The sequence below is a fragment of the Rhamphochromis sp. 'chilingali' genome (assembly GCF_963969265.1).
Source record: "Rhamphochromis sp. 'chilingali' genome assembly, chromosome: 4".
NCBI classification, from domain to species: Eukaryota; Metazoa; Chordata; class Actinopteri; order Cichliformes; family Cichlidae; genus Rhamphochromis; species Rhamphochromis sp. 'chilingali'.
The window spans coordinates 11,111,452-11,136,041 of record NC_137948.1 but is presented as its reverse complement, the minus strand read 5'-3'; the positions used below and the strand labels follow the sequence as shown (position 1 = coordinate 11,136,041).

Genomic DNA, 24,590 nt, shown 5'->3' with positions numbered 1-24,590 from the left:
GGGCAGACCCAGGAAACACTGGAGAAATTATATCTCTCGGCTGGCCTGGGAATGCCTTGGTGTTCCCCCGGATAAGCTGGAGGAGGTGGCTGGGGAGATCGAGGTCTGGGCTTCTCTGCTTAGACTGCTGACCCCACGACCAAGAAGATGGATGGATGGACATTTCTTCTATTTGTAAGCGTGCACATTTAGTTTACTTATGTATTCATAATAGTTCATTACTTTGTTTGTTTGTTTTTATTTCTTACCTGCCATGATCCCTGGGAGTTGTCAGACAAAAGGCAGTGGCTTGGGTTTGAAGCTGTTAAATACAAGAGGGCTAGTTGGACCGTACCACCACTTCCTGCTGAGGGGGAGAATGTGTGCTTTCTTTAATTAAAAACAAAGTATTTGTACTTAATTAAATATTTGAGATTAGGGTTCAGTAGTTTTGATTGTCTTCTTTAGTGTTTAGTTTATTAACAAACCAGACTGTACTGCATCTTTTGTTGTTTGCGATTGTGTTTTGTGTAGTTACCCCTCGTGTGTCATAGTGGTCTGATCAGACATTATATATATATATATATATATATCCCTGTGTGTCATTTCTTGTATAGGTCAGTTGTGTTTGTTTGGGCAGTCATTTGGTTTGTTAAGTTCAGTTTTTGCCTGAGTTTAGTTTCGTTTCTTTGACCTCTTATATGAGTTCAACATTTATTACTTTTGTAAATATAATTTTTGGGGTTAAATAAATGAAAACCCTAATTTTCTAATAATTCCTGACTCCTCCTGCTTTTTCAGCTCGGTCCATCACAGAATCCAACAACTACTGTGAAGAATCAAATAATTCAGGATCATGCTACATCACATCTGTTCGATCTTATTAAAATGTACAATGAACAGGCATCAGATTTGGAAATCCAAAATATGTTTTCACTTCCAAGAAATAAATGAATAAATAAAAATGAAAAAAGTTGATTTATGGTTATTTCATGCACACGAAAATAATCCCTCAGAGATGAAGGAAGTAAAGCTCCAATAAAATTTTTTTGAACTTCTTACACAATGTCTCAGCAAACACTATATTGTGAATGTCATACTAACATTGGGCTGAACTTTAAATGATGTTGCCACTGAAGTTCAATAAAAGCACTATCATTTTGAAACTTCTGTGGATGCTTTTGGCATGCCACATTGTCATTGCTAGAAGTAGCTGTAAGAAGATGGCCGTAAGGAGATACTGCACACATGGCTGGCTTCATTATTCACACGCATTCAGTCCATGACTGATGGTCTTAAGGGCTCATGGTTTGCCAAGAAAACATTTTCCACACCATTACACCACTACCAAGCAGCCTGACTGTTGACACAAGGACACATGAGGTCATGTTGTTGATGCCAAATTTGAGTCATACCCATCTGTAGCCTGAGCAGAAGGAAAACGTCATCAGACCATAGTATATTTTTTTCATCTGCCTTGTTTGGATGGACATGTGCCACTACAGCCTTAGAGCCTTGGTTCCTGGAACACAGGACTTAAACCTGAAATCTTAAGACTTCTGGTGTTGTTTGCTTATTTGAGGTTGAATATGTTAGATGTGCATTTTTTCTGTAGTTGCTGTAGTCATTATACGGGTTGTGAGCATCTCTGTCAACACAAATGTTTAACAATCATACCACAGTCAAAGCTCACATGAGATGGCATGATGAGACCATTAACCCCTGTTCTCATCACTAAGGCTACAAAGCTTTTATTTTCCTTCCCTCCTCTCTGTACATCTTAGCTTCTCCAATAAGAGATGGAAGCGGAAGTGTTGATGAAGAGATCCAGACAGAATTCAACAACATCAACAACATGATAAATCTTTTCTCCTTAATTTAAACATGATGTTTGGCACAGCGCCATCACCTGTGGATTTTCTTTGTTTTTGTTATAGCCTAATGCTGAATGCAGGACTGTCCATGACAACTAGGCCACAATATGAGGAGAATGTGCAGATATATGTACATCTTTTTATTTTACAATGTAGGGGAGAAGTTTGATCATGCAGCTGATAAACTTAACTAAAAATAAGTTACACATACAAAATACATTTAGTCCTGTTTGCATAATGATCAGTGATGTGCAACACTGCAAATTTTAGTAATGATCCAATACCAAGTAAATACAGTATTGCTGAGACTGATACAGATACTGTTAAACTGTAAAGGCAACTTAAGGAAAGCAGTGTCATGACTTATGAGAAGAAAGAGGCTGAGACATTTTTTCATAGTGCACGTTTGAGGTATATTCATTTATTAATATTGTTAGATATGCTAGAATCTACTTTTCATCTGTAATCCATGGCAGCTCAAAATCAGAGACAGCAGGTTAGAAAACTACAGTTTAAAAAAACAAAATCAAAATGAACAACAGATTGACTCAGTTGTCAAACTCAAAGAGTCAGAGGACGGTATCCATGTAGTGGAAGACATTGTGCATCTGTAGGCTGCCAACCCAGTCAACATTTAGAAATGGTACCTGTGTTTTTTAATTAATAAACAAATACATCATACATTTCTAATATGCCCATTTAGGTGGGCTGAGCCAAAACCTGTTCATAGTTAGAGCTGGTCAGGCTCATTATAGGAACTTAGGTATTCATTAATGTAACACACAGAGATTGGTTTCCTAGTCACGGGCAGGAGGACAGATGAGATGAAAGGGTAATTAAAAAAAGCTCTAACTAAAACTCTTGACTTATATTTGCATGATGTCATGCATTGTATTGTTGCCAAGAGTGATGAGATACTAGGCCTTCTTCATAGCAGACTTGTAACACTAGACACAGTTCAGGTGTATTAATGTTTCTGCATTCCAAGCAGTGCAGGTTCTTGTGTTTGCATGTGCTGTTATGAACTGGAATATCTAGTGGAACTGAGCCATCATTAATTCCATTTGGTTATGTCGTGTTGTGGCATTTGAAACTGTGAAAATGGTATACTGAACGAAGACGAAGGTTTACATGTGCCTAGAATATGGTGAGTGCACATAGCTTTCACAGTACATTGCACTGTCCTGTTCTGATGGATTTCCTCTTTTCTTCTAAAAGTTTTCTGGTTTGAATGTCATTTGTACAAAAAGTATGGAATCATTTTATAAAATTACTCCTAAGTGTATTGTATTCATTGTTTGATGTTTCTCCCTGCAGTAGAATTCCTAAGAAACATTACATGACGTCAGTGTCTTCAGTGGCAGCTTTGGGGCTGAACATTTGTCCATCATTAGGAAGCAGCTTGTTTTGTTTGTGCTGTTGCCCATAGAGACAGGAAGTTAGAAAACAGAGACTGGAAGGAAATAGAAGCTGTATGAGATACTCTGCAAAAGGAATGCATTCCTCAACCTTTTGTTTTTCCAACAGTCATAGTTTTCTAAAGAAAATGCTGAATGTGAATGAGGTGGTGAAATCTGGTGAGAAATGGCACTTAGAATCAATTGTGATAAGCTGCATGAAGACTGGGTTCAAGATACTATTGGGAAACGCATGAGAATATAAATATTATGGCTAGTTTGGTTGTTGTAGGTCCTTTTGTGCTTCACATTGTCTGTCTTTCCCTCAGATGACCTTCAGCTACATGATTCTCACTGGTCAATAACATTTCAGTTACCCGTCAGTGAGGCAACCAAAGCCAGGAACACACTGAAACAAAGCCAACAGACTAACAAATAACATCAGCCTGGATCATTGGTTAGCTTTGATTACATGGTTTAATCTAACCTTTGGTCTAACCTTGTTTGTCTGGGTTTATTAGAGTTTGTGAAAACAGCTGCTTGCAGTTTCTAGAAAAAGGGTTGTATACTATAACTGCAGAGATAGTGCTCATTCATTGGGTTTCATATGTGAGCCTGTCCAGATTGTTACTGGATCAGATGTTAATATAAAATTAATGATTACTATATATCATGTTACCTTTTGCATGTTTTTTGTAACACACCTGAAAGTAGTCAGGCGATTAGAGGATCATCAGGGGGTCCTTTTGTCCCTCTGTAGGGGTTACTCCCACTAGGTTTATATCTGGGACTCTCCACCATTTGACCTTAGAACTGAAGAAGCTTCTCGGATGAGAGGTGAAACGTCTTCAAGCAGCTTAAAGAAGTCCAGACGCTTTTCTGTGCAAGCTCCTTTGACTACGATGACCTGGATGACTGAGAACCTTCACAGACACCTGAAAGTACTGTTATCCTCTTTTTCTTTTTTTGCCAACCTACAATGCACTCCATTCAATGTTTCTGATGTCCTTTTATTGCCATTATTATTATTGCCCAAAGGTGATGCTAGATTATTAATTAAATTGTTAACAGTTAGGTTTACTGCAGTCTTAACGGTCTAGGTTGGTTTTCAACTTAGCTAAGAAAGGCAGCTACTCCAGTCTTACAGTGTTCCCTGTTTTACAAACTACAGAAAAGGTTTTAGGATGCAACAATACCAATTTTCCAAAATATAATATTTTTAGAAACTGCACACAGTATACTTCATATACAGTAGGCAATCTAAAGAAATTGAAAAATATGTTGAGGATTTCTTTTAATGCTCATCTTGACCTTCATTTTGCGCTCAACTACTGCAAATCTGTAAAGTTTCGTGAGTATTTCTATAGTTTCTCTTTCAGTTTGAAAAGATCTGTCCAGAGATATACAGCTACACACCTTTGTAGCAATTCCTGCTGTGAGTTTTCAGGACCAGGTTTTGCTGTGATGATACACACCCACGGAGGCAGGCATACAGAGTGTTGACTGTTTGTATTGTTCATAGCTTAAGATGGCAAAATACAAAGTGTGTTTATAATGGTTGTACAGTGGGGCAAAAAAGTATTTAGTCAGCCACCGATTGTGCAAGTTCCCCCACTTAAAATGATGACAGAGGTCAGTAATTTGCACCAGAGGTACACTTCAACTGTGAGAGACAGAATGTGAAAAAAAAATCCATGAATCCACATGGTAGGATTTGTAAAGAATTTATTCGTAAATCAGGGTGGAAAATAAGTATTTGGTCACCTCAAACAAGGAAAATCTCTGGCTCTCACAGACCTGTAACGTCTTCTGTAAGAAGCTTTTCTGTCCCCCACTCGTTACCTGTATGAATGGCACCTGTTTGAACTCATCATCTGTATAAAAGACACCTGTCCACAGCCTCAAACAGTCAGACTCCAAACTCCGCCATGGCCAAGACCAAAGAGCTTTCGAAGGACACCAGGAAAAGTATTGTAGACCTGCACCAGACTGGGAAGAGTGAATCTACAATAGGCAAGCAGCTTGGTGTGAAAAAATCAACTGTGGGAGCAATCATCAGAAAATGGAAGACATACAAGACCACTGATAATCTCCCTCGATCTGAGGCTCCACGCAGGATCTCATCCCGTGGGGTCAAAATGATCATGAGAACGGTGAGCAAAGATCCCAGAACCACACGGGGGGACCTGGTGAATGACCTGCAGAGAGCTGGGACCAAAGTAACAAAGGTCACCATCAGTAACACACTACAACGGCAGGGAATCAAATCCCGCAGTGCCAGACGTGTTCCGCTGCTGAAGCCAGTGCATGTCCAGGCCCGTCTGAAGTTTGCCAGAGAGCACATGGATGATACAGCAGAGGATTGGGAGAATGTCATGTGGTCAGATGAAACCAAAGTAGAACTTTTTGGTATAAACTCAACTCGTCGTGTTTGGAGGAAGAAGAATACTGAGTTGCATCCCAAGAACACCATACCTACTGTGAAGCATGGGGGTGGAAACATCATGCTATGGGGCTGTTTTTCTGCCAAGGGGACAGGACGACTGATCCGTGTTAAGGACAGAATGAATGGGGCCATGTATCGTGAGATTTTGAGCCAAAACCTCCTTCCATCAGTGAGAACTTTGAAGATGAAACGAGGCTGGGTCTTCCAACATGACAATGATCCAAAACACACCGCCCGGGCAACAAAGGAGTGGCTCCGTAAGAAGCATTTGAAAGTCCTGGAGTGGCCTAGCCAGTCTCCAGACCTCAACCCCATAGAAAATCTGTGGCGGGAGTTGAAAGTCCGTGTTGCTCGGCGACAGCCCCAAAACATCACTGGTCTCGAGAAGATCTGCATGGAGGAATGGGCCAAAATACCAGCTACTGTGTGTGCAAACCTGGTAAAGACCTATAGTAAACGTTTGACCTCTGTTATTGCCAACAAAGGTTATGTTACAAAGTATTGAGTTGTATTTTTGTTATTGACCAAATACTTATTTTCCACCCTGATTTACGAATAAATTCTTTACAAATCCTACCATGTGGATTCATGGATTTTTTTTTTCACATTCTGTCTCTCACAGTTGAAGTGTACCTCTGGTGCAAATTACTGACCTCTGTCATCATTTTAAGTGGGGGAACTTGCACAATCGGTGGCTGACTAAATACTTTTTTGCCCCACTGTATCTGGCTGTAGTATTAACAGTCATCCACAAAGGGGCGGTAGATATCTTATAATGGTCAGCTAAAAGCTTTTTTTTTTTTTTTTTTTTTCCCCTCCATTATGAGATCCTAAACTCTTGGGCTGATTAAATTATGGTGAAAAATGTAGCCTCTGGTTAACTGAGTCTTATCTCTTCTTACATTGTTTCTTTTTTAAATATACCATTATTTTTGTAGCATTGGCTGCCTAAGGAGAGAAGCAGCACATTAAGAGACTAACACTAAACACATACGCTCACTCTCTCTCTCACACACACTCACTCTCTCTCTCACACACACGCACACACACACACACACACACACACACACACACACACACACACACACACACACACAGTTAGAGGGAGAGATCATCCTGCCTCTGTAAATGCCTCCTCGTATACTGAAAGCATTCCAACACACATACATCACCTCAGGTCACAATTGTCTTTCTCTCTTAGTCTCACCGTTCACTTCGCAGCTGTTGCCATCATCAACAGCATCTCCTCCACATCTATCTGGCCTACCAGCCATTCTCTCCCACAGCGCACTGGTCAAATCCCACATTTGAAACTAAATCCCAGACCTTTTAATCCTTCTAATGGCTCATGAATTTAATTGTTTAAATATGGTACACTGAAATGAACACTTGACCAGCCACTCCTTTTTTGATGCATGAGCTGGTGGATATATTACCTCTCGTTAATGAGAGTCATAAAAGCTAGTCTGTCGGAAACACCTAGATAACTGAAGAGGGCATTCAGCTCTAAGGACACACACTCACACATATATACGCACACAAAATGTGCGCATACATACACACTAAGACAAAATAGAGAAGATCACCTGATTTCTTGGTATAAATTGGATTGGGTAAAAAAAAAATCTGCTATTTATCTAAATAAGATAAAATAGATAAGAATATGGTAACTGGTTTTGGCTTTTTGTTTCTCACCACTTACTCTAGCTATTTCGTAGTATTCCTTCAGATTACATCCACAAAAATACAAACAAAAGAAAATAGAAAAAACTCTGAAGGTGACCCAGTGTGCTTTTGCTTTTTTCTGTTACCCTATTACAGTGATTGGATGTTGGTACTGTATTGAACATGGACAAATTTTCAAATAATGGGTAATCATATCAGCAAGTAATCTATATGAGGCTAACGTTTAGGTTTTGGATTGGTCTGAACTCTCAGTTGGAGCCATACGATAACAGGGAGAGCAGCTACCTTTAATATGGTGATCTCAGGGACAGCTCTGGCTATGAGTACATTAGCTTCATCTATCTGCTCTTCCAGCCTTCTGTTTGGGAGTGGCAGTCAATGAGAAGACTCTTAAAAGAAAAGGAGCTAATACAGGTAGAAAATGTTTGTTCTAAAGCCATTTTGAGTCACTACCATTGACTACTTCAGTTGGACTTTTATGACCTAACATTTTAGAAAACAAATTAGAGTTATTTTTTTGAAACTAATAAAGCCTGACTGACTTTGGTGAGAGACAGCTAATACTGAGGCAGGCAATCATTCACACTTAGATTAACTTCTATGGTAAACTTCCGAATTATGGATTAAATAGAGAGATCCCACAAACAGAGAAATTGCCCCAGCTGGCGAGTAGATTCTTACCCAGAAACTTCTTGCTAACAGTGCTAACCAATGAAAATATGTGAAATTTGACAAAATATGTGAAATGTAACAATATGACCTAAATCCTAAATTAAAAAGGCATATTGCTTTGGAATATACATTGTCGGAATATTTCATAAAATAACATTTTATTACATAAACTATAACAAAACATCTCAGCAACATTCTCAGGATGTTACAGTCAAAACATTACGTTTTAGTTTTATGTGGAAACATTCCCTTCTATTTTTTTTTTTTTTTTTTCTAAATTTTCTTCTATCTCTCCTCCGGGGAACCCCCCGACGCCCTAAGCCTGTCCCTACCCCCACACCAATCACAACAGTGAAGGCGGGACCAAACTATGAACCCCCACCCCCACTAGGCGATGGAGCTGATCAAAGGAGCCCAGAGCAATTGATCTGATGTGGTGGCAGAGGCTGTATCAAGACTAATGTAATCTAATAGATAATTTCTATATTGGTTAGAATTAAGATTGTTTTTATTTTTCCAGTTCATGAGGACTGTTTTCTTGGCTATGCATAGGGCAGTGAAAACCATATGGGCTATATTCTTTTCTGAAGTGACATTATCTAAGCTGCCCAACAAACACACTAAGGAGGAAGTTGGAATGTTACATTTCAGACACTTTGATAAGTCTTCACATATCTCACGCCAAAACTTCTGCACTGGTGGACAGAACCAAAGAGCGTGAATGTAATTGTCTGGTGTATTGCCTTGACAGTGTGAGCAGTTGTTGGAAGATGTAAAGCCCATCTTGAACATCCGATGACCTGTATAGTGCACTCTATGTAGTATTTTGTATTGTATTAATTGCAGACTGGGATTTTTAATCAATTTAAAGGTTTTTAAGCATACCTGAGACCAGAAGTTTTGGTCTAAACTGACTAATAAATCTGCTTCCCACTTTGCAATAGGAAGGAATATTGATTCATCTAATTTAGAAAGTGTTCTGTATATTTTAGATAATAATTTGGGGGATTTAAGAGTAAGGAAATGTGCCGCACAAATGTGCCGCACTTGGTGGTGTTTGTAATTCAACTTGACTGAGGTTAAATTTCTTTTTTACTATGGATTTAATTTGTTGATATTCTAAAAATCTTTTCTTGTTGATCCCATATTGTGCAACTAGTCTGTGAAATGGAATAAATTCTGTTCCCTTTAATATATGTTCTAAGTATTTAATTCCTTTACAACTCCATTCTGGGAAATTAATCATATTATTGTTTTGTAATATGTCAGGGTTATTCCAGATAGGTGTACATTTGCATGGGATTAATGAAGACTCCGTTATTTTTAGAAACTCCCACCATGCTCTCAGAGAGAAGCTGATGTTGATACTTTTAAAGCATTCATGTCTTTTGATGTTTGAGCTAATAAATGGTAGGTCTGAAATCTCTAGATCCTTGCATAGTGCCTGTTCAACATTCCCTTCTAGCTGGAAACCATTTGGTGCTCTACCAAGATAAATACGGATTTTTTCAATTTGACTTATTTATTCTATTTCAAGGGTTCAACTGAAAATTGGAATAATAAGACCCTTTAAAAAAGGAAATAAAAAGTGCATGGCATGAACAATATCTTCATAATATTTGTCAGCTAATGATTTTTTTCCCCCTTTTTTTCTTCTCTTTTGGCTTGGATTCTGACTCATAGACCACATTAGGTAATATGATGATATGCAATACACATGGACTATCACAGAGATTACTGTTTTAATATTCCCAGGTTTTGTAGGCAATGATGGAAAAATCAATGACTCCTTCAGAGCAAGTATTTTACATCAATGCTATGATGCCATTTGTTTCTTCAGCATTGAGGTCAATGTATGAGTCAGAAACAAACTCTTCAGTCTATTTTATCTTAAAATATCAGAAACCAATACTGCATTATCTGGTCATTTTGTACTAGTCATCTAAATAATCAAGTCATATGTTTTGGCTACAGTGGATCTGTTTAAAATACAATTATCTGATTTCTGATGTATTTGCTCTCAATTTTTAAATTTCAAGTCCTAACAGATGAGAAAACGACACGCTGGAAACTCTTATTTTTTCATTAGTGGATTATGGGTTCAGTCCAAGTCTTATGTCTTACAGTACTTGACTTTTCATAAACCATCATTATGTAAATAAAAAGTATCCTTGAGTGTGTTTAAAGCCCAACGTGTGTTTCAAATATAGCTCACTTTAAATGGTGATATTGTGTGGCACTATACAAACCAAGGGAAAAAAGGAAGAGAGGAGATCTATGAAACTGTCAATCATGTGACAAAAGTGACAAAGCTGCTCGTTAGCACACACATGCATCAAGATGTTAACTGGTTCCCTACCAAATTCATCCTCTGTTACTCGCAATAACCATAACAACAAAGAAAAAGACAGGTAGTAATTCAAACAGCTTGACGTAAAATTTTCACCTGATGAGACTGCCTTTTTTCCTGTTCTACTCCAGAAGGCTTTTTTAACTGTTAAAATAACTTCCATATGTTCTTGTAATTGGTATTTGTTATAAATAATTGCTTTTGTTGTGTTGTTGTTTTTTTAAGGCGGGGTAGCTGGTGTGATTCCTTCACATTTTTAAATTCAGTCAGTTCAGTCAAAATAGTCATTTTAAATTCTCCATTTGATTGGATTAGTGGACAAGTGCAGCACATGAAAGATCCACCTAGGGGGTTATACACAGTTTACACAGTTATTTATAGGTTTTTAACATAAATCGATTAGACACTTTTCTGACTGTAGTATTTTTTTTTTTCCCAATCAGACTCAAGCCACTTTTCACATTCACACATGAACTACAGCTCTGAAGCCAAAAGAGGAGCAGAAGACAAATGTAGGATTGATGTCAATCCTTTATATTTTACATCCAAAGAGCTAAAGGTCTTTCTCTGTTATTAAACCAATGTTTTTAGAAACATTTTCAAAACAAAAGGAGTGCACAATAAGTCCACCATATATCAGAATCTGGATGGCGTCTTGAGTGGGAACAGATTCTTTTTTCAACAATACAATGCTTCCAAACAAACTTCCGATGCAGTAAAAGTCTACCCAGATTAAAAAAACACAAGGAAACACTATCAGTCATGAATTGGTCTCCCCGGAGACTGGATATCAATGTTATTCAAAAGTGTGGGATCATATTGACAGAGAATGAAACAAAAGGCATTCAACATCGAAAGAAGAGTCTAGTAACGTACTTAGAGAAGCCTGGAGACCTATTCCTGAAAACTACTTGAATACAGATTGCTTATCAGAGGTCAGTTTGTGCTTCAGCATAAATGTGCTCATTAAAATTGTAAAAAACTTTTGCATAAATACTACATATCCATGTTTCAGTATTTCAATAACTTAAATGAAGAGGGGACGCTCAAGACTTAAGCACAACAATCTGTGTCCTGACTTGATTCTCCCACCATGTTTTGTACTTCATGCAGTAGGGCTGGCTCATTTGTCCTTGAACCATGGCTTATTTATTGGTGCTATATCATCAGACTGCTGGGGGAGATCCTATGATGCACTGGACAGCTCATCTCTACATCCTTTTTTTCACTCTTTATTCATTTATATGCCCCTATTTCATGCCATTAACCTTCTGTGCTTTTTCTTTTCGCTTCACCTTATTATCTTTTCCCTCATCCTCCAACCACTTGTGGCAGATGATTGACAAATGGTTTGACTCCCTGAGCCTAGTTCTGCCAGAGGTGTCTCCTTGTTAAAAGAGACTTTGTTTTCTTTTTTCAAAGAGTGGCCAAGTGGTAGGCCATAGTGGTTGGAGGATTAAGCTTGGGTGGGCTTTGATTGTGTATTGAGATGTAATGTTTTATGTTTGTAGAGTTACATAGTGTACAGCTGCTGAAAGTAGTGAATAAGATGCTATTGAGGTGGGGGCCTCCAGGCACATGTGAAGCACATTGGTATATTATCATAATTGCAGCCATTAGGAAGTAAAAACCTACAAAATTAACATCCAACTAAACAACCCAAAAGCAAATAGATGGAATTAATTGTATGATGAAGAATGTTTTAAGGGAAAGTTTATGTCTATACGGAATACAAACACTTTCTCTTGTTTACTGGTTTTTTCCCCCCGTCTCTTTTGTCTTAAAGAGAAGAAACAAATGAATTTTACTCAGGGTATATCACTGAGAAAAATGTGTTGTGCCCATGAGCGAGTGTGCAGCCAGATCTGTGCTCACGTAATTCATTTTTCCAAAGCTCAGATTTCAAAATGGCATGTTTCTCTTATTTATGCACAAGCACATAAATTATTCAGTGGGTTTTCGATAGCCTGCAGCATTAAACCTGATGGCTAATAGAAACACCAAACTAAAAACAAACAAACAACAACAACAAAAACAAACTAAAAAAATATCTTCATAGCGGTCTGTTGCTTTAAATAAAAAAGAATAAAAAAAAACAAAACGTACATTTGTAATCTGCTTTAGATCGCTCAATGTCTGCTGTTGAAATGCCAAATTCGTCTGCAGTCTCTGTGTACTTGTTTGATGTGTATTCATTCTCTTCTCTTTCAGGTGTTTCACTGAAAGTGAAAAAGTACACGAAAGAGCAAAAAACAAATGCATAGTGTTTCTTCCTCAACCTTCTCCTCCTCTCATATTTGTGTTTTAATGATTTCTGTAGACACAGCTTTTATTACGAACAGTCAGACAGACAAAAGAATAGACAGAGAGGACAAAACACTGAAAATATGAAGATGGCATGCTGTGAATACCAAGGGAATCATTTTACACAGCTAATCCCAGCCACCTCAAATGCATCATGACTGACTTGACTGGCATGAATATTATATGTTTCAGTAACATAATGTGTGATACATTATGTTTCTTTAACACATGAAAAATTTGGTCATGCTCCTAAGTGTATATGTGTGTTTGGGAGGGGCCGCTACAGCAGCATGAGCTGTATAAGGTCACTGGTACCAAACGGAGAGAGCATATAACCCCAGTTTTAGCTTCTTTACACTCGCTTCCTGTCTCCTACAGGATCCAATTTAAACTTTTACTTTTTGTTTTTAAGTCACTTAATGCCCGAGCCCCTCCTTACCTGTCTGAGCTCCTCTCTGCCTATGCTCCAGTAAAAAACACGAGGTCTAGCTCAAAACTAATGCTGTCCATCCCACGGACTAATCTCAAATGCCGTGGTGATATTTCCTTCTCTGTGGCAGGTCCCAGACTTTGGAATAGTCTGGGATCTGCACAAACACTTGAGCAATTTAAATCATTACTAAAGACACATTTCTATGCCCTGGCTTTTAACACACTATGACCCAAGCATTTTGGTCTAATTTGAACTAGTTTAGTTATTGTTTTAATTCTTTTATTGTCCTATTATTGTTTTTTATTGTTATTATTATATTACATTGTTGCTTTTTAATACCATTTTTATATTGTTAAGCACTTTGTGCAGCATCGGCTGTTTGAAATGTGCTATATAAATAAATTTGACCTTGACCTTGACCATGTATGCGTTCTGAAATTGAATAAATGTGTTTTTCCAAATGTCAAGTTTCTCATGTCCTTCCTGAATAAACATAAGTAAAAGCATAAAAGCATAAGCAAAAATTATCAGCAAGTATGCTTTTTATTACAAAAGTGTATCATTATCAGTGTTGGTTAAGTTACTTGAAAAAAGTAATCAGTAACTAATTACTGATTACTTCCCCAAAAAGTAATCCCGTTACTTTACTGATTACTTATTTTCAAAAATAATTAATTACTTAGTTACTTAGTTACTTTTTAAAAACACAATTTACAACCTGAAGAGGTGATAAAGCGATAGATCTTTCAGCCCAATTCTACTTTTTCTGCATAACCCATCATACAAAATGTAATCAAATGGAAAAGTCTCTTTTTTTAACTTGTTTTATTAGTTTTAATCTTTTAACTTTATGCATCAAGCAAAAATTTAATTATATGCAACATTCTCTGACTTGAATAAATTAGTTTAACATTTAAACCTATTTTCTGCACATTCCAGCACATAAAATAAAGTATTTTTTGTGTTTACACTCACTCTTTCAAATAGATGCAAGTAAAACACAGCAGAAAATAAATAAAGTCAAAGACTCAGCGGTCCTGTTGCTCTATTTTACCTGTAAAGCAGGACTGCGGTAGGCGGAGGTTTGCCCTGGTGCAGGTGTGCCGCGGTCAGTGGAAGAATCCACGAGTTTCTCTGTGAGTTTCCCATTACGTCGTTGCGCACTCGGTGCTTGCTTGGAAGTTTAGGGTTTTTTTTCGCTGTAAAAAGAAGTTTTCTTCCCACGCACAACGGACTCTAATGTTTTTGTCACTTTTTATGGAATCAAACTCAAAGTAAGGTCAGTACTTCCACGCTTTAAACGCTGCACGCTCATACTCTCTCCCACAATCGATATATGATCAATTGTTGATCTGCACACAGCTGTTGTCTCTAACGGCGTACTCGCTTACATCACTGTCGTGAGACGTTCTCGCAAAAAAATCACGGTTTTAGTAACGCAGTAACGCAGCGTTACTACGGGAAAGTAACGGTAATCTAATTACCGTTTTTGCAATAGTAATCCCTTACTTTACTCGTTACTTGAAAAAGTAATCAGATTACAGTAACGCTGCTGCCCATCTCTGATCATTATACTTACATTGGGCAACATGGATTTTATCTGTTGGTGTTTTCAGCCTGCAGAAATAGATTTTGCTGAAGGGAAGGACCTTGTCACTCCCCCAGAATACATTTGCAATGATTTATTGGGAAATAAAGAGTAAATATCTGCAGGTGGACGTTGGGATGGTTGTGGTGCAGAGCAAGAGCAACACTGTCAAAACACAAGGAAAGACAGAAACTATTGCAGAGTGAACTGTGTCGCCTCTATAAACAAATCAAGCTGACTGGCTGAACTTTTTTACAAGTTACTTTTGTATCAATTAAAAAAAAATCTTTCAAACGGATGCTTTTTTCTTTTTGAGCACAATGTCTTCAAGTAAATCATCTGTCGTCTTCATTATCAGATACTTTCAACATCTCTCTATTTAACTTCTGCTTATCAAAGATACAGTCACTTTGATTTTCAGTTGTTATGTGGCCACAATTACAGATACTGCTGAAAGAACGCTGTTGACATTAAATCAGATTTTTATCAGGACTACTTGGGAGCTTTACATTTCATGGATTTAGCTGAATAATATCAGCATTTAGGTTTGATGAGGATACAAATTCAAAAGGAAAATTGAAAGAACAAATGTGACTGAGCCATGGAAATTGTTTTGCCCCAAAAAGTCAAGTCTATGTCAAGTCCAGCCTCTAAAGTTGTGTTCACAGATACCCTGTGATATTCTGGAATATAATGTAATAATATGTATAATATAAGTTTATATTACAATAAGTAATATACAGTATGGGTGGTAGTTTATCTCGATGGTTGAGCAGGTATGTAAATACCTCAGGTTCAAGTCTAACTAATTTCTCCCCTACACTCTCCCCTGTTTCCTTTTTTTTTTCTTTACTGCCAATCTGTCAATAAAGAGGGAAAAAAGACCATAGATAAAGAAACAATAAAGTACTAATATACAATATAAGGTACTGTTGGGTAGTACTGATTCTTGTTAGTACTGTTGCATCCAGTATTTCAGCATGGACTGATGATGAACTGAACATGACTCTACTTTCTATTACTTGTCTATTAATACCACCAATTTCTGTTTTTGTTTTTTTTTTTTAACTTATTGCATGTTTTCCATTTTATCCTTATTTTCCTTTTAGCTATCATTTTTATTTAGGGATTACTGCCAGAAAACCTTTCTAGGGAATGGCTGACACTGTTAATTATCCATTTTAAAGAAAGATTTCTTCCAGAAACTGGTTCATTCAGATTTAGCTCACTGGCTGAGCTTTATTTTTCATATTCTGGTTTTTGTTTAGCTAGTTTTTTAATAGTTTCTTCTTTTAGTCTAATGCCTTGCTAACTTTAGATGTAGTTTTGATAAAATATAATTTTGATTGCATGCAATTAGGTTGCAATTTTAGACTTTAGACAGCATCCTCCAAACACCCACACTCAAAAGTGGGTTTAGCATCAGTATGAAATAAAACTTGGAAAAAGAGAATAAGTTAATGAAACAAAAATGTTTTATTAAGATTTATGTGGCTATTTCACAGTGGTTCTTTCTCATATGTAGGACAGCAGGAAATCGTACCCTTGAGACACATTTTCACTGCTGGGAGCTTTGTGTGGTTTAGGCAAGCGAGCTGTCTGGATATACTAAACAAAACAGCAGATATTAGCATCATCGATGATATCAATCATCAGACTAATTTTAATTTAGTTTTGTAATCTAATATTTGGCTAGTTTTGTTATTTATTAAAATAATATAATGTGGTAATAATGTGATATATTTCAAATGAAAAGTAACAAGTGGTGTGGTGAAATGGTCCAATTAGCATCACTAAAAAGGTCATAGACAACAGATAAAAATCAGTGAATCAGTATTACAAACAGTTCAAAATTTAGATAACAGAACATACTGCACACATAATGCATTAGTGTAATTAAAGAAATGAAGGTGTTATTTAAATAATCTGAGTATTAGCTATCTCTGCTGAAGATGACTAACAGCAGGTTGTGTACCTCTAAAGTTTACAAATTTACAACCCCAGCTCTTTATTTGTATTCAGTGACAATGCAGCAGATAAACATTCAAAGCGTGTAAGACTGTTGTCAAAGCCTGCTGCTAAATTTTCCATTTTCTCTGAAAGATATTTTTCAACAGAAGAACAAACAAAAGAGATGAGGAGTGAGTGCGTCGGCGGATGCGTTCATGGGTCACACTGGGCGAGAGAGAAATTAAGACAAAGACCCAGGATCAGAGGTGTGACACAAAATTCCAGCAGATATTCAAGCCTCCACTGTGGTCTTGTTTTAATACGCCAACGTATTCAAACACGCAATATTGCACACAAGAGCATACCAATGCAGAGGTCCTAATTACACAAGATCTAAAATTAAAGCTGCCCTTTAATCAAAACCCTGCTTTCTGTTTGTAATGAGCATGATTTCACCTTTCATGCAGAGAGGAGGTGGAGTGAGATCAGAGGAAAGAAAAAGAATAGATTAGAATATATGATCACTAATCTATAGATAAAGTAGAACTAAAACATTCAAGTGAGGTTGGCTAGCACAGTGAAGGAACGAGAGGCACAATAGAGATGATGAAGAGGAGGATACAGGTGTGAACACATAGTCCAGCTGAACTTTTCATCTGCCTCTCGATGAGGGGGTGCAAACAGAAAGAGCTGCAGGCTTCCTCTTTTCTCCTCAGTGCGCTCAGTTCCCTTTGGACACTGGGTACTGAGAAACCGAGGCGAGAAAAAATAGACATTAAGGGAGAGAGTAGCAGAAGTAATCAAGTGAAACAGAGAGGGGATGATGGAATGAAGAGGAGGAAGAGGGATGGCTTCTATCCCACAGGAGCTTTGGGTAATAAAACTCGCCTGCACGCTCTGTTTATCTCTTAATTAATTCATGTTGGTTTGGCTCATTGGTGTTTTTTATTTCTCTACAGATTTTTGTTCTCTTTATTAGTCGCTGCTAACCTTGGAGCTGTACACTTACAGAAATCTTAATTTTCACACTTACATCTTTCTAAAGGGCTACACAAACACAGACAAAGCATGTACAACAAATAATCAGAATAAATGATAATAAACCACTGATTTTTGGTTTGGTTTTATTCAGCTGTGAAGCGCTTTGTAACTGTGTGTTTTAAAAAAGTGGCATACAAATAAAGCTAAAAGAAAATACTAATAATTAAAGTCCAGTCAGTCTCACTGTACGGAAGTGCGGAAGAGTCCTGTGGACACTGAAGACCCCTAAAAGATTGTTTACTGCAGTAACACTGCTTAATTAGTGTTTACACATGATGAGGACCCTCATTTTTCTCTGCACATACACATGGTGAGAAGCTCCCACTCCTACACTACTGTGATTAACAACACCTTCTTATTGCATAGTTACAGTAATGAACTTTAAATCTTTGCCGTCTCAGGTGCAGGTGTTATACTCGGGTGGATGGGTATATATTAATTATTCATGCTTTCTCATATACCTGAGATTCGAATGGAAACTGCATTAACATTAGCATTTTGTGCAGGTGTTCAAATGCATGCCATCCACAGGCAAAGACCAAAGCACACAAATACACTATGGATCTCACTTGAATGAACAGCAAAACGTTTTGGTAAAATTCTTTTTATTTCGATGCCGAACACAGGAATACTCATATTTCAGTTGTCCAAGGTATATAGAAAATCAAGGAAAATCTGAATAGATGGATTCCAAGCATTCATTGTTGTGTCAGGATTGAGATTAACTTGTGTTATGTGTCATGCTCTGGCTCATGTTATACTAGGAACAGTGACTAAAGTTAAAATTCCATTTAGAATTATGAAAAATGCATCAACAAATACAGTCAAAGAATGTATATCACATGTATAGTAATTCAATATATGACTCAAACAGAAAGAGTAACTCTTCCTCTCTTAAATTGAGCTTTTTGGAGTCAGCAAGAACAATCCATTAACAGTTATAAAAAACAATATTAGTGTAGACCTGCAGTGCATTCACTCCCCACTACAAAGATAAATGCACATTTGAGAGCTTACTGGTGTGAAACCATAGAAACTAGTCTAAAGAGAAATAAAGAGATATGGTCAAATGAGTCATCTCCTACTTTTGGCAACTGGCCATGTGCATTTGTAGTGTACACTAGAAGAAGAGTACAGGTCTGAATGCACTGAGAGGTTCCACTGGCTCTGGATAGTTAGATACCCTTGTTTACATTGCTGCCGATCAATACAAAATGTATTGCCCTCATCCATAGGGCACAAGGGGTCACTAAGTAGTTTAATAATAATGGGAGTGATATCCTAGCAAACATTTCGGCATAGATTTACTGTTGGCTTACGGTCCATTTTAGATTTCAATATTGGATGGATAAAAAGTCCTAAAATGCAACTTGTGCTTACATCCTTGGCTTCATCTTACCCTCTCAACATTTTTATGTTTTACTTCCAAAAAGCAGTACACAGAGATGTCAGGCATAGAGCAAATGTTGCAGGTTGCAAGCAAGGGAGTATGCAAGCACAAGGCAAGTGTTGAACAATAAGCGTGCTAGTCAAAGACCCGGTGGCTGCACCTCTGGAAGGGGTCACATCCACAGACTCAGATTTAGAACGCTGACAGAAGAAGAAAGGAAGGTGGCGGGCCAATATCAAAGGCATGCAACAAACCACTTTCTCAGTTTAGTAAGTTTATGTATCACCAAATATTAACTGCACTAATTAACACATTATGCATATCTTCCAATAACAGTGTGTGTTTAAATAAAAGTCTGGTTGCAATCTAATGTTTGAGCAGGAGAAAATCTTTTGTTTATAGGCCTGTGTCACGACGAGTTGCACCGGTATGTTTTTTGAAACAGGACCCAAAAGCAGTTGTGGACAAAGAGTTGCAGGTTTAAACAAAAGCAATCCTTTACTTGGATGATGGCAGGAGTTAAACATGTAACCCTAAGCAAACTAAAAAACACTAAACAAACGCTATGAAGCTCTATGACTGTGAGTATAACAATGACTAAGACAATGGTGGGGATAACAGACTAGACTTGTAGTCAAGACCGCCTAATCCGAGACCAAGACAAGACCGAGACCAGAGGGTATCGAGACCAAGACAAGACCAAGACCAAGTTGAGACGAGACCGAGACCGAGTCGAGACGAGACCAAGACCAAGACCAAGACCGAGACAAAAAAAGTCTTTAAACTGCAGCCAGATGCTGCTTCGTTTACGGGTGTCAGGCATATTTATGTGTTTTTGCTTTCGCACAGCCCTCCTCACCACTGTCTACTGTCTCACTCACTTACTGAGAGTACAGACGGATGCTCCACTTGACTGTCGCGTCTCTCACCCTCTCTGTTTTTCACATAATGATATTATCCTATATCCTCGCATGTGATTGGCCACAATATAGAGTGATTGGAGCATAACTGAGCCACTTTGTGAGAGCTGAGCAGCGAAAGGAAATTAAGTGAGGGTAGAAATGACTGAAAGATTATTATGGTCTGTTTTGAGTTTTGTTCAAAAAAGAATGACTTCATACATATACATATATATATATATATATATATATATATACATATACATATACATATATATATATATATATATATATTTATTAGGGGTGGAACGATACACAAAATTCACGGTTCGGTTCGATACTTTGGTGTCACGGTTCGATATTTTTTCGATACAAAAAAATGTTCATGCATTTTTAATTTGTCATTTATTAAAATTATAAATATATATTTTAACTCAAAAGTACAGTTTTTAAATTTAACCCTAACCCTTGTGCGTGTTTTTTATTGTGACAGCGAATGCGCACCTGCGGACCACTTATGTGCAGCCCTGGTTATTTAGCTCATCATATCGCAGCCACAGAAATTCTTTTGTCCATGAAACCATAAAGCTGCACTTTCTTTTTGCCTCATAGTCTGATTTGTCATAACTTCTCCGTTTTGTGGTAAGCTTTTCTTTGGCTGTCACTTCTTCACCCTGACCTGTCTTATTTGGCTCAGCAGAACTAAAATGCTTTTACACGCTCACTCACATAAGCTCAGCGATTCTCTGCGCGATCAACCTCTCACATGTGTAAGCTGCGGGAGATTTCACTTGTCATGTTTGCATAGTAAGCTAACGATTGATAAGACGATGTCAGAGGAATTGGTGCACAAATTATCATCACTCACAGATCAGTGCTGTCGCTCTCTATACACAGTTCGCACGATTGCAAAGTGAAAGCAAAAAAACAAGCGCAAATTCAAACGCGACTTCAATATGTCACATATTGACAGTGGCTCACCGATGCCAATGACATAATTATCCAGCTACATTTCTGAAAGAATGCAAAAGCATTGACATATATTTTTCCTACAATAGCCCGACGGGCAGGGAAGAGAAAGATTTTGGTAGCCCGACTGAAAAAAATCGCTAGCTCCAGGACGTCGGGCTAGCGATATTGCAAGCCCTGTATCTGATTGAGGAATCACTCATCTTTTGAAAAGAGAGTTTATTACAGAGAAATGGCTCTTTCCAAAATAAAAGCTATACTATCCGCTTCTTCTGGGCTATATTCTCAGCAGCATAAGGAGAATCATGTGCTAACAGCTGTCTAAATGACTCGGCTAAAGTTAGTAGCATGCTTGCTTTTTTTTGTCTGCTTCCACTTGTCTTTGCACTAGGATGATGTCGGCGTAAATGTGCAGTCATATTCGTTGTGTTCCCACTAGTGCTTTCAGGTTAATCTCGTTGAAATGACCTTAACGCCACAACACGGCAAATCTCCGTTAACGAGCTACCGCCGATCGCTCCGTGCATGGGGCTAGACGGCCAACACGTTAACGAGCTAACTGCGCTAACACACTAGTTCACACCAATGTAACTGAGCATTGCATGGCACATCCAACATACTGTTTTACTTTAGTCCATGACTCGCTTACCTTCAGGGTCATACGTCACATGAAAACCAAAATAATTCCAAACGCCAGATCTGAATGAGGTTCAATTTGCCTGTTGCAAGTAGAGCTTAACTTCTGTCTCGCTAGCTTGCCCTGCGCTCTTCCTTCTGACTATGCTGTCTGTGTTGAGCGCTCAGTGGATCTGCGCTCGACAGTGCAGCCTAGGCGGAGTAGTCGAACACAGATTCACTGAGCGCTCAACACAGACAGCATCGTCAGAAGGAAAATTGATAAAATAAATTACAAATGTTGTATTGTTCGATACATATGCGTACCGAACCGAAAGCACTGTATCGAACGGTTCAATATCGATACGAATATCGTTGCACCCCTAATTTTATATTTATTTATATATATATATATATATATATATATATATATAGTTTTTTAATTAAGCAGCAAGGCAGAACAAAGTCGGGCCTGTATCAAGACACAGGGACTGAACCCCAATTCAACCAGACCCAGAACTGATCCGGAATTAAAACAGGACTACAACAGTAACCAAGAGAGAACCGGAATCAGAACTAGATGATAGTAGCACTAAAAAAATCATCATAGACCTGCACTACACTTATTTAATTCTACCAAAGTACAATATTTAGATTGAGAAAAGTTTATATAATTATTTAGCCTTGTTGTGCAAACAAGCCTGCACAACTTAATAAATATGAATTTGAAAAGTAACAAATGGTATCTAAAAAGAAACACTAGGTACGAGATACATGTTCTGATGAGTTTTGGCAAACAACCATTTACATATTTACATTATTAGTTCAGTACGAATGATTTGCTTTGGTACCTGGTCAAACTTAAGCTCTCCTCTGTCTGCAGCAAACTCGCAGGCAGCAGCTTCTCCCCCCTCGCTCACATGGGTGCTGTGCTCAGTCGCCTAGTGCCTGAGCTCGGATCATACCAAAATTAGGGGGAATTTACGACGGTGCGCTCTGTGCTTCGTGTGTTGTTTTTGTTTTATACAGTTGTCAGTCAGGCATCTAACTAACAAATTACACTCCAAAAGACCCCATGCTTCTGAAAAAATGACCCGGGCTTAAGCCCAGTAAGCCACCCCCCTGCTCCGCTGATGGTTGACTCCAAATCTCCCGAACACTATGTCGATTTGAGAACGCAAGACCGAAACAGCGAGACCAAGACCGAGACCAAGACAAGACAAAAGTCTGTCGAGACCAAGACCACTTAAAAGTGGTCTCGAGACATCCAACTCTATAACAGATGACCTGACAATGACATTCAGAAAACTGAGGACTTAAATACACACATGAGGCGATCAGGGGAAGTGGAGACACATGAGGAAACGGCTGATTTGGATATACATAATGATGCACAGGAAAGAGTAAATCACATGCAGTGAACAAAGAACAGACTCTTTCAAAATAAAACAGGAAACACAGAGACATAGACATGAAACGAACTAGACAACAAGAGCCACACAGACATGACACATAACGGGTAGGTGCACGAACCAGGGAGACCGAGTACAGGGGAAGATGACAGAAACGACAACATGAACTTGACAACATAAGACACACAGACATAAACACATGAAGGGCAAGGGAGACTTAACACAAGGGTAATATAATAACAAATGAGCTAGAATAACTTAATGAACCTAAACAAACAATAAACATCAAAATAGACTAAAACTCAAAACACTGGGTCGCACGACCCAGGACCATGACAGGCCTGAATATAAGGAGAGAAAACTACTCACTATTTAATTATCACGGGAAAAACGTTTCAGTAAGAAAAAATATTTACATTTTCTGCAAGTTATGCAGCACATATTAACTCCTTATATATTTAATAACAAAAATATATGATATTTTGTGCATATCTCCCTTTGAACTGCTACTATGCACTTCTTTTATGTATAAATATAAAAACATATATAGATTTGTTTTCTGAAAACGGTGTCACTGTCTGTTTATATGATAGACCTGTTCATGCAGGTTTCACTCCAGCAGAGATATTGCTGTTGGAGTGTTTGTAGTCCGAATGCAAACATTCAATACGTCTCAGCTGTAGGGATGGGTATTGATAAGATTTTCACGATTCCGATTCCATTTTTGATTCTGTTTAATGATTCGATTCTTTATAGATTCTCGTATCGATTCTTTTTTTTTTTTTTTTTTTTTAAAGGAGAACACTAAGGTCGATTAGCTTAGAACTTGTTTTATATCTTCTCTTTGAACAAGGTAGACATTTAGGAGTAACATGGCCTTACAAACCCAACAGTGAGATCTTAAGAGATCCAGCCTACGGCTCTTCAATGGGGTTACATTTACAAAAAAATTGTAAATGTAAAATAATAAAATAAATATTCGTCTGTAGCAATAACAAAGTATAACATAAATTGTTCTGTGGCAATTACACAAGAATCTCCAGTAATGTCCCTGCCTACAATTAAACACATTCACTTACCGAAAATCGGGGGCAACTGCTGTGGCAAATGGGTTCAAGCCTTTGACCACAAACTCAGTCACTGCTCGGTGACATTCGTCTATCCTGGCCTGAAAGGATAGACGAATGTAGACTGCAGCGAGAACTGGCAGCATCTGAGCCATACTCTGTCTGTCTCTCTCATCACGGTCACCTAAATGCACAGTAATGGCAGGTTTTGTAATAAGGCAGATCGCGCTAACATAATATGCACTGTTAGTTGATTATTTACCTGCCGCATTAACGGGAGAGGACGTGCAAACGTTACCGCTGCTGCTGGGTTGAGATTCACGAGTCCGGAGCAGAATTAAAAACACGACATTCATTTAAGTTCATCGCGTGTTTTGTGAGGAAATGCTTTTGCATATTCGTAGTGTTTCCTCCCTTAAACGAAGTAACTACTTTGCAAGTATTGCAAGTTGCCCTGTTGTCATCCGTTCTCGTAAAGTATAATCAAACTTTTGAGCGTTTGAGCCGCTTAGGTGCTG

The 24,590-nt window shown here is 38.0% G+C and overlaps 1 protein-coding gene across 2 annotated transcripts in view; it reads right to left on the bottom strand.

Annotated features, from left to right (window-relative positions):
• LOC308394755 (uncharacterized protein) overlaps positions 1-24,590 on the bottom strand; it is a 26,859-nt gene extending 2,269 nt beyond the window's left edge. For both annotated transcript variants that reach the window (XM_080879236.1, XM_080879235.1), the window contains exons 1-2: positions 24,335-24,590; positions 24,085-24,256 (exon numbers count right to left, since the gene is read on the bottom strand). In XM_080879236.1, the coding sequence (XP_080735362.1) occupies positions 24,085-24,256; positions 24,335-24,428 (266 nt within the window). In that variant the 5' untranslated portion in view covers positions 24,429-24,590. The remainder of the gene's footprint in view (positions 1-24,084; positions 24,257-24,334) is intronic.